At 38.0% G+C, this 16342-nt stretch overlaps 1 protein-coding gene across 21 annotated transcripts in view; it reads right to left on the bottom strand.

The window, feature by feature from the left end:
* PARD3 (par-3 family cell polarity regulator) overlaps positions 1 to 16342 on the bottom strand; it is a 573907-nt gene that overhangs the window by 342241 nt on the left and 215324 nt on the right. For all 21 annotated transcript variants that reach the window (XM_018057066.1, XM_018057067.1, XM_018057053.1 and 18 more), the window contains one exon: positions 11689 to 11866. In XM_018057066.1, coding sequence (XP_017912555.1) covers positions 11689 to 11866 — 178 coding nt within the window. The remainder of the gene's footprint in view (positions 1 to 11688; positions 11867 to 16342) is intronic.

The following is a 16342-nucleotide window of genomic DNA, read 5'->3' as shown; positions in this document are numbered from 1 at the left end:
CTGTTGTAAAGAGGGAAACAGGAAAAAATGAAACCAGGAGAATGCCAACCAAAGAAACAAACATGTTATTGTGGAAACTAATACAGAGACAGAATTAGGTATTTGGTCTGTTCTTCTTGGACATAGGGTATCTCAGAGTAACAAACCAGTTGACAAAAAGATTTTATAGAAATAATGTGGCCAATAAGTGAAAGAACTGGAATATCAACACACTGCAAACATTAAAAAAAAATAATAATAGATCTAAGCAAAAATTACCAATGCTGTTAATATCACAAAATGAGAACCAACAACCAGGCTGTATGTGTCTCCTGAGTGAACCACACAATAGCACCCAGAGACGCTGTTGTCAGAGATTCAAACCAGAAACAAATCAAGACACCTAATAACTACCAGGTTACAAGAAGCACAGGGTCCGTGAGGAAACAGCAGATGCCCCAGGGATGTTGCCGTTCACTGTTGTTCAGTCACTCAGCTGGGTCTGACTCTTTGCAACCCCATAGACTGCAGCTCAGCAGGCTTCCCTGTCCATCACCATCTTCCAGAGCTTGGTCAAACTCATGTGCATTGAGTCCATGATGGCATCCAACCATCTCATCCTCTGTCGTCCCCTTCTCCTCCCGCCTTCAATCTTTCCCAGCACCAGGATCTTTTCTAATGATGGGTTTGGCAGAGGAAAACCACAGGAAAAACTGTCCAAGGAATAAACTGCAGTGTGTGTGCGTGTGTGTGTGTGTACATATACTCATACCCATGTATAGATACATGCAGACACACACAGAAAGAGGAACTCACAGACCAAAAGAAACATCAATCAGATGTATTGTGTGGATTTTCCCAAGACACTGATTTAAACAAGCCAAATAGAAAAACTACATTTACAAAATAGAGTAATTTTAATACTAATATCACATTACATAGCATTAAGAAAGTATTATATAAGGTTATATATTTAAAGTTTTACTTTTTAGAAATAAACACAGTACTGAAATATCTTCACAAGAAATTATATAAGATCTAGAACTTACTTTGAAATAATGCTATTTGGGGGAGTACAGATGAAACAAGACTGGCCACCAACTGATAACTGTTAGAACTGAGAGTGGGGCATGGCATTTCCTTACACTATTCTCTTTAATCATGTATGTGCTTGAAATCGTCTATGATGAAAGACTGAACAGAAGACAAGTGACCTTGCAATACTGAAAATTATAAAGACAAGTGAAAATAAGCAATGTAATGATACTGAGTAATAGTCTTTTTTTCTCAATTAGGATTAAATTTTTTAAAAATCTATGCAAAGTTGCATATTCATCATGACAGCCTCTTTAATATTTTGTGTGCTACAACTGAATGCATCTCCTCCAAACAGACTGTGCAGACTTTATGCATTTGTTCAGAAGAGGCTCGGTTTCCCCGAAAAGATTTGCTAAGTCAAGCCTCTTAAAATGCTGCTTCTCACAAAGTACAGGGCTAAGAAGCAGCAAGAAGTTTAACAACATGATCAGCGGGTCCAGGTGTGGCCCCTGAACCCCATTTACTCAGCTGTGCCTTGATTTTGAAAAGGTAAAGTGCTACTGCAGCCTAATTTCTCCCATTTTTCTGAAAGATGAAGCGCATTTGACCAAAATCAATGTCCAGATATAAAGCAGTTGCATTTTCCCATCACACACCTAGTAGACCTTTTCAAGCAGCAATGGAGTGCCAGACAGTAAGTAGTGGTAGAGAAGTGAAAAATATTCTTACACTACTTTGATGTCTTAAAGTTTATTATGAGAAAATGCTTAAAAATGTAATAGTTACCAATACAGTTAGCAGACGAGCAGACAGGGAAAAAAATCAAATTTTTCAAATATGAGTAGCATAAAAGCATTAAAGCTTAGAACCCATAGAAATTGAAAGCAAATTATAAAAACCAGTCACAAGTAGACAGTCTTCACTGTTTATTAGCTTCATCTGATTAATAACTTCCTCAAAAGTCTGATGTGTACTTATTCCAAGGGCAGAGTTTATGAGAGTAAATGAAGAAAAAAATCTAGACAGACATTTCATTTATTTAGAAATGTAACATATTTGTCATACAGAAGAAAAAAAAAAACTGTCCCATTAATTTTATGAGAAATATCTTCACGTTATGTAATATTCTTTAATATTGCTATGGACATTTGAAGTTTAAAAGTCCATATTAAAATTCAGTTTTCTGTCAGCCCAAAAGGGCAGTACTTGGGAAAATACAAAAACAAAGACAAGAATCACTGCAAATCACACACATACACACACACCTTCTCCAGACATGCACAGTACACCACTGTCTTGACAGCACTGACCCTTGCATAGGAAGGTAGATTCCACACACCAGCATTTGTGTTACCCATGAGAGTGAAGCATCATTTGCTGTAAATAAGTAAATGGGAATCAAGGTCTACAATAGCCAAGCTCCAGAGAATAACACTGTGCCACGAGCAGTTACTCTATTTGTAGCTCAAAATGTTTTTGCCCCTAAGTATATACTCTGTCTTTAAAATTGGTAAGGTGACCACAACCACCTATAGCTAAACCAGACTTCTCCTCCGAAACAACTGAGTCTTATAGTAAGATGTAACACGAATGCAGTGGCTCAGTACGTCTTGATAATAAAGGAAGAGAACAAAGATGGATGATGTAACCACCAAACAGAGAGTGGTCATTTTAGATGCGTTTTCAGTAGATATTTTTTCTAATTAAGGGTCTCAATTTTCTACACTAATAGAGGATTGCGTCAAGCATATCCAATTGAGGATATAAATGAAGAAAACTGAAAGTGTTAGTCACTCAGTCGTGTCTGACTCTTTGCAACCCCTGGGCTGTAGCCTGCCAGGCTCCCCTGTTCAAGGAATTCTCCAGGCAAGAATACTGAAGTGAGTTGCCATTCCCTTCTCCGGGGGATCTTCCCCACTCAGGAATCAAACCCAAGTCTCATGCGTTGCAGGCAGATTCTTTACCAACTGAGCTCCCAGGGAAGCCCCACACATGACTGTTTGCAAAGTTTTCATATAAATTTACAGTCTTTGAGAATGTAGGAATATTGAAATATATATAAAATTGTGTTCAGTTGCAAATGTTATCAAACATTTCTTCAGTGTAAAAAAAAATCCTATTAAAGGAATGTTAGCCCTTGTAAATAAAATTAAGAGATCAAACACACATTTGAACTTGGATCAGTTGAAATTTTATGTTCAAAGTTATAAAGAGTCTTTTATCACATTTCATTATGCAGCAGCTGAACTGCCAGAGAGGAACATAAGCAGTTACAAAATAAAGCAGCATTATCAGGAAACCCAGAAACAGGAAGGAGCACTGGGTTTTAGAAAAGGTTTCTTACTTTTAAAAAAATTTAGTAAATGCCTAACAATCCGCTTCTTTACAAGCAAACGAAGAAGGTGCGGTAACATAAAATAAAACGTCTTTAGATGAATGAGCCCATGAAGGGTTAGTAGAAGTGGTCTTCAGTCACTTCAACACCTCTGTTCAAAGCAGAATTATTAGAAACTCCTAGGAGAGCTCAAGAATGTGAACTGGACGTGAGGTGATATGGAGGTTCAAGAATGAAAATTACATCTAGTACTCACAAGTTCCATTAATTTATGTAATCATCCTAGAAGCCATGCAGATCTTAGTTCCTTAACCAGGGATTGAACCTGTGCCTTCAGCAGTGGAAGCATGGACTCCTAACCGCTGGACCACCAGGGACGTCCCAGTGACTCATCATTGACCTTGCTTCTGCCTCCCACTCCCAACTTCCTGACTCTGGTTATAAAACAAACAGTTATTATCCAGCATTAGTAGATAACCCTATACTACTTATGCAAACTGATCACCAGCTGGTTTTTGTTGTTCTAAATCATAAATCTTTAGGCTGTAACATCTCTGCCAAGCAAGAGAATATTTTTTTCCAATGCATTAACACAAATTCTGTATTTGAAATAAATGCTTCTCAAGCTGATCTAAATAACAAATTAACCAGTAGATCAGCTATGGCACAAATTGACATTTTAATTAAAAGTGATGATGGGTTGACTAATCTAGCAGGAATCTGAAATGCCCTTTGGCTCCTGCCCTTTCCATATTACGATTAGCCCTAGATGGATCCAGCTGCAGTCTTCCATCTTTGAACACATGAATTATCTCTACAAAAATGATTATTTTCCTGAAGGTACATGCTACTCCTATTCTCCTTCCTCATATAACCTCACTAAGTATCAGCTGTATATGTGTGTGTACATATTGGATGGGCCCAAAAAGTTCATTCGAGTTTTTCTAAAAGATTGTATGGAAAAACCCAACGAACATTTTGGCCAATCCTAACCATACACTTATTACTATGGTACCACTATAAAGACAAGAAAACTTATATAATACTGTCAAAACAGAACTGCAGCCCAGGCAACAAGCTGTCATTGCTGTATTTACCCTTGACCCTGTAAGAAAGAGCTGAAAAAGAACATATCGAGATTGCTTAATCTTCAGAACAGACAGAAAACATAGGGTGATGTAGAAAAATGTAGAGATAGAAAGCTTTCTACAAATTTTAGAGAGAACGCAAATGGAAAGGCATTCCACTGAGGAACAAGCAGGGTGACAGTATCTGAAAATAAGCCAGGTCCATGGTCTGGATCATTTTTGAGACCAAGAGAGGGAAACAGGAGGGTTTGGTAAACAGATGCACAGTCCCCTTTTTGCTGTTATGAAAATTCTGGACTCATTTAAGTCCTGTCAAATGCCAACAGGAGGGAACTACGTAACAGAAGCATCAGCTCTAAGCCACAGAAAGTGCTGGATAGATATGATCTCACTGTCCTCTCTCATGTGTGTCTGGGGCCACAAGCACTCATGCCACTATGCCCACATACTACAGTGCCCAGGCTCTTTGTTAAGGAGAAAGATAATTTGCTGAAATGTAGGCAATGAAGTGTTAAACAATAATTAAATTAACTCAAACATCAATATAAATGAAATTTGTAAATGCAAAATAATTTAATGAATTCATACAGTGATTTTAGACATGTTAGTTTTTCTTCAAAACGTGGCCACCACAGAGATCACTAGCTTTCCATTCCAGGAAAAAGGCAGAAGGGGGTGACGACCTCAGGAGTGCCTTTAAAAATCACCCTGCCTCTGGGTCCCTCCCCATTTGGGACTCACACAAGGATTCTGAGAGATGAAGTTGGTCTCTAGCTGCAGACAGGAGCAAACAGGATGAGGAACACAAGGCCATTTCTGACATTAAAAGCAATGAAAGAATAAATAAGCAAACACCGTTTCAAGAAGAGCTATACAAGAGATCTATATCAAGTGCAACAAGAAGAGAAGAAAAGATGTTATCTGCCAGGCTTCCATGCTGACAAAATAATCCACATATGGGTCTCCCTGTGACATCCGCTAATAGAAAAAAGAATCTAGATACCTGGTTAGAATGGAGGATGAAAATGAAAAAGAAAGCTTGTTTACAATCCAATTGTGTCTGCTCAAACATTTTCATACAATTATTTTCTCTCTGTAATGCACTTCTTATTGCGATGTGAAAATGGGCTTTCTTGCTTCGATTTAAATTGTACTTTCTTAACGTATTCATAGCTATATCACTTTTACCAATTTTCAAGTGTCAGTAACTGTTTCTGTACACGATAAACAGATAAACATTGGGCACATAAGGTATATTCCCATACAAAGACAAGAGTACAAGGCAAGACTTTAGGGTCAAATAAAATATACTAGCCAAGGACGAAAAGAAGTGAAGAATACAGAGGTGATTGGACCATGGGGAAATCTTGGGCTCGGGGGTAGGGAGAGGTGGGAAATCTGTAAAACTGCTCTTCCCTAGATTTCAGCAGGTGCGACAGACACAGAGAGCTCCATGCACCGGTGTCCAGCTCTCTAAGGTTAGAGTTTGGAGACCACACACAGGCGGTGCTGTGACCCCTGCAGGAAACCTTTTCACTGACCAAGGATCGCCTGCTGACTACAGTCCAAAGTCCAGCTGACCACCTGAGGCAGAGAAGTTCTAAAATATACTCCTCCTCCCCATGGTCCACAGTCATCATTAAGGGTAAAATATTGTACACATGTGATGCGTGGAGGGTTTTCTTTTTTAATTAAGTACTTCACAGAAATGCAGTTAAACAATGTAGTAAACAAGTGTTTATTCTGCTGAAAGATATTGGGAAATACTGGTGTCAGACAGGAAGCGCAACAGTGCTCTGACTCCAAGTCTCGTATCTTAAAATGTCACAAAGGGACCTTGGTGTACAGTAAGTATCCATGCATTTTCAGCAATAACTCCACTGTCAGTACAGCCTGTGTTAGTTCACTCTGCTGAGCCTCAGATGCCTGATGGTAAAGTAGGGGAGAGGGACCTGGTGGTTTCCCAAGGGACTGCCCCTGCACTCCCAGGATACGGAAACCTGTCCCAGCATCCCTTTTACAATACACTGAGAGCCTCTGTAGGGAGAAGCCATCCATATGCCTAGACTTTCATGTGCTGCATGGAAGGAAAGGATTCTTGGGTTAAAGAAGCAGATATAAATGACACAGTTTGCTGAAAAGACTACACTGTTTCTTGGTTGACTGTTAAGTTCCAACTTAAAGACCACAGACAAAATGCTTCAGCCCAAGGAAGCAAGGATGGCTTACATTTTATCACCATTTTAAAACCTAACATTTCTTGTGTGCTGGTGTGGGGGAAACATACATTGGCCTTTTTTTCTTTTTTAAATGGATGAACCGTATGAAAAGGCAAGTTTAACAATAATTTTGCAACCAAAATCGCCATATGTTGATGTCTGGTTACTTCACTGGAAAATCGACGGATGAAATAAACATGTTTGCCACACCAGATACCAACCGAAAAAGCTTTCTTTATGGTATTGAAATGCTGTCTCTGGAACAAGCATCTTGGTCTGCAGACTACGCCTGCTGCTGAACTGCTGTCGCCTGACAGCCCGTCTTATCTGCCAAATTGCTCATTAGGCCTGGCAATTTTCACCTGCGCCTCCAGTTTATACTCCAGCAGGGAATAAACATCAGCCTGCTTGCACCATCCTAGGTAGTGAGCTTCCAACACCCCCTTCAGTAACCCGGCCCCCACCCACCAGGAACTCTCCAAACACACTCACCTTGTGTACACACCATTATTTTTAAAATGTCAATTCAGCTTGCAGCTCTTAAAAGCTGGTTAGTTTAAATGAAGCAAAAAACACACAAAAAAGAGATGATATGCAAAATAAGCCATATATTACAGTGCGAAATGGGCTGACCAATAATTCATTTAATTATTCATGCCAAAAAAGAACATAAACAATGTGAATGGAGTGAGGACTGTTCATTTTGGGGAGTATTTCTGAGTGCACAGGTGACAACAGAGCAGAGCGGAGGAGCCCTCTTCCAATTGGATATGACCCATTCAACCTTGATTTTAAGTCTGAAAGGAGAGTGCTCGAATTTATAAATAAACAATAGAGGTACCGTGGCAACCAGAACAAAGAGGCAGTGAGTGCTCCAGGCTCTCTGCCTTTGCTGCTTCCACTGATGCCTGCCAATGAGCACTCTGACATCCAAAGGCGGACTGATACACAAAAAATAGATACAAAAGAGGTACTTTGTGGGCAAAAAGCACCAAAGATATGAAACAAAATGTCTGAAACCCCATAGAACAACTTCTGATGGAATACTGTTTTCCATTTTGCAGAAGTAAAATATTCACCACCAACCCTGCAATTAGCTAGAAAATTACAATAATTACAGCAATTTTGTATCCCATCTCCAATCCAATTAATAGATATATGACCTTGTCAACATGTAATAATCAGATTGCATCTACAACAAAACTGGATGAGTTTTATAGGCTGAATAGAACTTGCACAGTAAGAAGGTAATTATTTGAAATACTGAGAATGCCATTTGTATGCCATGCTCCACTTCACAAGTTAAAAGGAAATACAATAGGAATATTATTTCTATTTTCAATACATATTTAAATTAAATCTGGAAAATAGTATTCTAATACCAGATAAGAGGCTAGATCTCTAAACCAAAGATCTTAGATCTCCTAGCAAGAGAAAACCAATCTGTATATTCTTGAGTAAGAAAAAACATTTAGAGCTCAAGAAAGAGGCAGGGGGGCTAACTTCATAACACAAGCTTGTATAGCAATTGTTGATGTCTCCGTAAGTTCTAAAAGCCAGGGAGCTCATAAAATCTTACCAACTAGTTACACAGCACCATTTTGCCAGAAATGGTAAAAATTCACTATAAAATTAAAATAGCTCAAAAAAGTTAAAATGTTAAAAGTCAATCTAATCAGATACTTTGTTTCTCAGAACTTCTAGAGCAATTTTATTTCTAGGACTTTTTCCATCACTGGGGCAAATGCCACTGCCAAGGTATCTTGAATCTTTAGTCTGGCTCTTCCAAAGGAAATACTAAATCAGCATTCTGGGGTGAAAAGGAATGCTGTCAGCACTCTAGAGCTAGACTACCCTCAGAAAGTCTGGCCCTATAAACAGCCTTTAGAATTTTTTTTTTTTTTTTTTACAAAAAAACATCATAGAGTGAGAAAAATAAGACTTGGTCTCAATGATCTGCTCCAAAAATTGTGCCCCTAAGCACAGTAAGTAAAATCTAAATCTGGATTTGTGAACATGAAAAACAGAGGAAGCTAGGTATCTATCACAGAACTGTGAGGTTAGGAGAACACAGTTCCAATTTCACTCCACATGTGAGTACTCCACCCCACCCCACCAAGAAAGGCAATATGTTCTATCCAGGAAGACACATTCTCTATACTTGGGCTCTGTAACTCCTCAAACCTTTAGAACATCCAGAACTGGGTCTGCACTCAAGAGACGTCATTATCACCATCCCCTCTCTACAATTTCCCGTTACTCTAGTGTTCATCATGTGTCAGACACTATCAAGAGTTCAAGCATCTCATTTACTCTTCACGGTCCTAGGCCAGGTACCCTGAGATGAAGGAACCGAGGCTGAGCAAGGCCACTGATCGCGGTTGACGTGGTTTCGCCTTACTTTTTCTGAACCATAAATACTCTAAACCGTGTTCTAGAAAGGAGTGTCTTCAGAGTAAGCTCATGTTAAAAGTGTAAAGTACAATAGACTCTCAAACTTATCAAAAGTCTGTTTAAAAAAAAAAAAAGAAAGAACTGGTTATCATTAAATCAAAGTATACCTATCTATGACTGAAGAACACAGAAGAGATGCCAAGAGATCCCAGAACAACAGCTTGAAGTGTCTGCTGTCAAATCATCACCTTCCTCATTTGCCACTCCTTAAAATGGCTCTGTTGGCCTGAAAACCTCTGGATTTCTCCACTGTGGCAGAGAAGATCCAATGCCCAGGGTACACAGCACTTCTGGAGGCCCAAATGTCTTGATATTTTTTAATCAGAAGAGGAAAAGTAAACTTTGGGAGAAAAAGAAAACATTTTCATTTTTTTTCTCACATCAGAAGACAATGATACTTGTAGAGTTTTCTTAGCTTCCATCAGTTCCTTATAGAATAAAAGAGATGAGTGAATTAACTCATAGAAAAATCATCACTTTATTTCTTCAAGATAAGTATTGAAGCTTATTTATCTGAAATCTTGTGTTAACTATGCCTCTAACTGCAGTTGATTATTGCATGATGGAACAGATCTCTACATATTGTTGGTTTCTTTCCTCTCATACCTGAAAATGAGGAAGATCACTGAACATAAACTCCTTGATAGCAAAGACTTACTAACTCAGCCCTAGACTCTGATCGGCTAGCACAAAGCCTGGCCAGCACTGACTGACCCTTGTTTTATTTCTGAATGAATAGTATTAATACTATCGAAAATGACTCTCATGTATTGAGTAACGTCATCAAACCTTGTATTTAGTACATGTTTAACATGCATTTTACCCAATGCCTGCCAAGGACATAAAATCTAAATAACCTTAGTAAATAAAAGTCAGAGCTTCTTGTTCTTAATATTTGTGTATTTTCCCACTGGTGGCTACAAGACAACATATACACTTCAAATATAGCTTCCTTTTCTCAATAAAAACAAGGTAAAAGAGATGTTTGGGGGTGAAAACAGCATATAAATTTTAACACACAGAGCCAGCCAAATGTGGGTGGTGGTGGTATAGAAATTTTGTTGAATCAGTGAAGTCAAAAGATACAAACGGATGGGCAACAAGCCATTCAAATTCTTCCAAACTTAAAGATAGGACTGGACTTTCTTCCAGCATATATCTAAATTTAAGGTGCATCTTGCTATATAAAACACATGAATAAAAAAACTACAACAATAATACAACAAAAAAACTCTGTACTTCATTATATATATATTGGTGTAATTACTCACATAAAGACACTGCTTTCCAAACATCAGGCACCGATGAATAGTTACAATATTATTTCATTAAAATTTTCTTTAAACTGAAACCAGGCAATCCATTTTTTACACACATCTGCTCCAAGCAGATAATCACTGAAGCATGGATTTATGAGTCAGTATATAATAAAAGAAAATGACCTGTGCACACCCTACATATTACTTCATATACCATACATGGTACACATCATATCACATTTTGGACCATCAGATGTGTTAACTATTAAATTGATGTTCTTTCCTTATTCTCCATAGATAGATAGAAATATGGAGATATTATATAGTTATATATTAATATATATATATATACCTATATATCTTCAAGGGACAGTGGAAGCAGAAATAGTTTATAAACATCTAGAAGCAAATTACCAAGATGCTATAGACTGCTACCAATACAGAAAGTGGGGACAAAGATACATTTTGCAAGAAAAAACTGCATATTTTCAAAATTATCTAACTATATTCTATATATCACTTTTATATATCATTCCATATCTCTACGTGAAGATCCACTGAAAACTACCAGTAATATCACACAAGATTAAATTTTCTACTTGAAAACTTAAATGTTTCTAAATTAGATGTGCCTAAAAGATAAGTGATTTCTAACATAAATTTCTTGAAATAGGCCTTCTTTCTCTTACCAACTGCTCAATGATAAGATTATACAATTACAAACACTAAATATTATATTTAGCAGACATTCTTCACATTTGTGAGTAAAAGAAGTGAAGGGATGGCCGGAGTGGTATAGAACTCTTCAAGCTAGTTTCCTGGAACTTGGGCACTCTGCATCCTAGGATTTCTGCTATAAACTCACTAAGTCTGATATTTTCTTTCTTTGAGATGGTATCTCATAGCAGCTCTTCCAGATCCCTGAAGATAATGCTGACCCCCTCCAGATAAAGATCAAGAAACGATTATAACCAAGTTGACTGTCAATCAAACATGCTCTGCTTTGTTTCAATGGAAGGCTTTTGATAACTTCCATTTGTTCTAGCATTCAGACAAAATACATAGGAAGAAAAATTCAAGTAATATAACCTTATATTATCCTTATTGATCTTTAGTGAGCTATTAAAAGTTTACCAGTCCAAAGTAATCTAAGCTCAATCCAAAAATGTAAAGAATCTTACTTATCTCTCTTGCAAAAGGCATTTGCAGATTCTAAACTTAATCAATTTTAAACAGATAATGAATTCCATTCACAGGAGCATGCCTGAATAACAAAGGTTGGCATCCCTGTAAATGAAGATGAAATACGCACTTACTCGCACGCAGGACTGAAGGGGTGACCTCGATCTCACTTGTTGCTTGGTAAGGCTGGAAGGCTGAGACGCTGGTGCCGAGCTCACTGCCGAGTATCTCTGGGCTCTGGGTGCCCGTGGAGCTGGCACTGGTGCCATCGCCTCCGTGGTGTGGGTCTTGCTCATCAAACACGGCTACCAGCTAGAAATGACAGGTGAATCTGCAGTTATACACAAAGGCGTGTAAAAGGACAACCCCAAACTTACACGGTCTTTGGTGTGGATAGTGAGATTTACGCACCCAGGAATGTTACATTTTAGGAAGAGGGACTTCAGAGAAATAGGCTCACGCTGGGTTTTGATACTTTTACATTTCTAAGTTGTACATGTCATATCCAAAATTATGCAGGTGGAAAATAACACAATGGTTTTGTATCACAGAATGCTAAAGGGGATCGAGTGGATTTAAATCTTTTTGTAGATAGTATATCAAGTGGATGAGAAAGTGCTTATACCTATATATAAATGCATATACATATATACGACATGTAGTATACACAGCATAGGGTAATAAGGGGCCCTTCATGTGGGAAGAAGGGGATATGAACTGTCATAAAGCATCTGCTCACGGTGCATAAGAAACACACGAAGGATAGAAGAAACTAACGAGGCTGGTAGCCTACAGGGAGTTAGAGGGAACAAGGCTGAAAGAAAGAGAACGGGAGCAGGTAATGAGGATAATGGGGTGGTGACACTTTCCTGAACATATTTTTCTGTAACTCTCTTAGAGCCATCATAATAATTAAACTATTTAAAACAAATACATAATTGAAATCAACCAAGAGGCAAGGTGGGGGTCTGGAGGCCGGATAATCTAAAATGGAACACAAACAAATAAACCTGTTACAAATGAAAAACACAACCACACAGAAAAGGGTGGGGAAGAAAAGAACTAAGCAACTCTGGAAAATTATTTTCACTGTTTAAAGTACATCTAAAGGAAAAAGGGCAGGAACAGAAATATTGTATTCAGTTAGTAAGCTTGTTTCCCACAGCACATGGTTTAGAAATTCATGCTACTCCTACTATTATGACTGCTATTACCATTCCTCCTCCTCCTCCTCCTCCTCCTCCACACACACCTCAAGAATGAATGGAGAAAATATTTTGGATAATGAGAGCCAAAGTTCTTACCAAGTTCAGAAACAGAAGTGACAAAAAAAGGAAATTAACTGTAGTATTCGATTCGAATCGGAGGCATCGATGTGAACTCAGGGTTTTCATAAGCAGGTAGGGAGGCAGTCACAGGTGGATGTGAGTCCATGTGTGGTGTGCAGACCACACAGGTATGTCCTAGTTCTGTCCACTGAGAGATCCTTGACGCAAGGACATTGCTTCAATGTCAAGTTACAAGTTACTGACTCAATGGCTACGAATGACCAGATCTTGGTTTCTAATACGATTTTCCAGTAAATGAACTAGAAGTCCGAAGAAAAACCATTAACTCCAGAGGCAGGGTAAGAAAAATACATGATGAGCCTGAAACACCGTATGATGCTAAAGAGAACATCTAAGGGAATCAGGGGCCAACCTGAAGGAGCTCTGAATCACCAAAGCCATCTGGGACACTTGTAAACAGATAATGACAGCATTAGATTATAACCCAAGAGAAAACTAAACGTCCTTGAGTCCATAATGATATAATCAAATAATCGAAGAAATAAATGATGGAGAATGGACAGCTCTTCCTTACTGGAGCATCCAAATTAGTAAACATGGAAAAATTTAAGAGAAATCATCACTAGGCAATTTCCACAGTCAGAACTGTTGCAGGCAAGATCTACCAGTGGATGCTAACATTAATTGCAAGAATATGATCAGAGGTGGGCATATCTCAGAGCATCTCCCCATAAGATGCTTTTTAATTAAAAAGAGAAAATAATATCTTGCAGGGCAGAAACTTGGCAGACAGCATTTTGCTAAGTAATAAGACATACTGACAGCATGTACTCTCTGAAAAATACACCAAGAAGTATATGACGTTACTTCCATGGTACTCCTGCCCAAAACACATAACTTTGGTCTAATCATGAGGAAACATCAGACAAATCCAAACTAAGGAACATTCCATAAAATAACTCCTATTCTTTAAAAATATCAAGACCAGGAAAGTAAAGGGCTGACCAAATTGTGCACCTTGGAGGAGACTGGGGAGGAATTCAAACTGCATGCAGTATGAGATCTTTGCCTGGATCCTGGACTAGAAAACAGGCATTAGTGGAAAAGAGGCAAAATTCAGATGAGAGCTATAGATTAGTTCGTGGTAGGTACTAACAGTGGTATGTACAGCACTGTTCGTTTCCTAACTTTGATAAAGATACTATGGTTATGTCAGATGTTAACATTAGGGATAGGTGAAGAGTACATGAAAACACTCTGTACTATTTTTGTAACTTTTCTGAAAATTGAAAATTTTCATAATACAGTATTACCAAGTACTGCATAAATTATCTCTATTTAAACTCACTCTATTTCTTCTTACAACTAAACAGTGGCAGCACTTCTTTAAAATCTCAAAGAGGACAAAAGTTCTATGGCACAGAACACCTTGGCCATTCACCCTCCAATCTCATGCCTAGAAAACTCATCTTAGCCTTCCAAGGAAAGAAGAGACAGGACCACACCCCAAAAGAACCAAGCCTTCAGCTTCCAACCCAAGTCTTTTCAACTCCTTTTAGCTAACAGACTGAGAGAAGAATTCACAGACGATGAAAAGTATTTATAATTACAGTTTTAATTAATTCTATTTACAACCATCAATTCATAAGACAAAAAAGCAAACCACCATAAGGTCATAGAGATATGTAGACAAACAGGAAGCTCAGAATCCTGCTGTGGCATCTTATATAATTAGCTGATTAAACAATCTGAAGGAAGGCTAAGTGGTAAGAAGAAATTAAAGTCGGATGAGGAGTTGGGCCACTCAACCTTATAATTAGCAACATTAGTGGGAAAAGAAATCCTTAGCAATTGTAAAAAATGGAAAGGTATTTGTATGTATACACTAGTTTTCACAAACAGTATATATATGTATACATTATCAACCTGTTTATCTCACAAGCATCTCCTCTGATTAAAAATAGACATTCTACAGATCAAGGTGAGCAAACATTTTTCTAAATGTACAGAGACTAAATATTTTTGGAGCTGTGTAAGTCATATAGTCTCTGTCACACGATTCTACTTTGCATTCTATCATGAAAATAGCCATCCACAATACATAAATAAATGACAGTTACTGTGTTTAAATAAAACTTTATTTACAAAGCAGATAATGAACCAAACTTAACCCATGGGCCATACTTTGATGATTCTGCACTAGATTGCTCATCCCTCTCGTAACATCCAATTTAAAAATTTCCGTGTGGGAAATAAAACTAAAAGTCAAGGTTCCTTGGTAACCCTGCTAAGCTAAGAATATTCATTTCAAGCTCTTCATCAGGATTTTGAATTTCTGTACTTGATTTTAATTTCATCAGACTTCTTACAAGGTGTGTGGCTTCATATGCATTTTGAAGATATTAAGTTTTGACATTTTGGCGCTTAATTGGCAGCAAATGAAATTCAAGTTTTGTTATTAACTTTTCACAATGGTGTGTTCTCCTAAGAATAAAGTCCTTTCTGCAAACGAAAATGGAGATTGAAAATTACAAAGAACAAGTCTTTAAATGCCACACATGATGGAAGAACTTACACACGCATATTAGTTTCAATAATTATCTCCAGCATTTTTAGAAAACACAAGTATTATGAAATCTGGACTGTGTCATGAACAAATGCTGTTTGAATTTCAATGGCAGAATCACAGTTGGTGATTTGCAATATGCCAAAAACATACAATTCTACAGCTCTCTTTTAAATCAAAATTTAAGTGCCAGGTGCAGATATAAAGTAATTTTGTGTTAAATTGGGAAGGATATACAATTTTAGAAAATCTACTCTACAAGAATACCCAGTAGCACAGCAAAAGAAAACAAGACCTTCACAGAAACATCACATATTAAAAAACTCTATCGTGCCCTTCAAAAAATAAAGGAAACGTCTTGCTCTTCAATTTGTGAAACGTGACTCAAACCCATATTTTAACAGATGGAATCTTCACCGCTGCCCATGAAGTAGACTGTTTTTGAAAGTTCATTTTTAATTTCGACAGTTATTATTCCATCACTCTTGTGGTCCATTCACCCAAAAAGTGTCCACAAGAAAAGAGGGAATTTAGGATAACAGCCACGATTAAAGTGAAAGTGCAGTTGTTCAGTCATGTCCGACCCTTTGCGACCTAAGACGACCCACCGATAAATAAAACTCCGAACCTGGCCACACAGTTCCACCTCCCTTGGAACACGTCATTTCAGGGGCCTGAGACACCAGACCCTTACAGCAGGAAACCCATTTCATAAACATCGCATGCAAATGCATACCAAATCACTTGAGGATCGAGGGTGGCCCCTTCTATGAATAAAAACTGCATGGAGCAAAGTGGCTAAGGACATAGAACCCACAATCAAAGAGAACTACACTCAAAACCAGCTCTAACCTTACTTCTTGGATAGGTGTTGGCCCAATCCACTGGCCTCTCTGCCATCCCTAAGCCTTACATCTCCTCATCTCAAAAGAC

The sequence above is a fragment of the Capra hircus genome, chromosome 13, assembly GCF_001704415.2.
Source record: "Capra hircus breed San Clemente chromosome 13, ASM170441v1, whole genome shotgun sequence".
NCBI classification, from domain to species: Eukaryota; Metazoa; Chordata; class Mammalia; order Artiodactyla; family Bovidae; genus Capra; species Capra hircus.
Note: the sequence above shows the minus strand (reverse complement) of the source record. Positions and strands in the feature narration are given on the sequence as shown.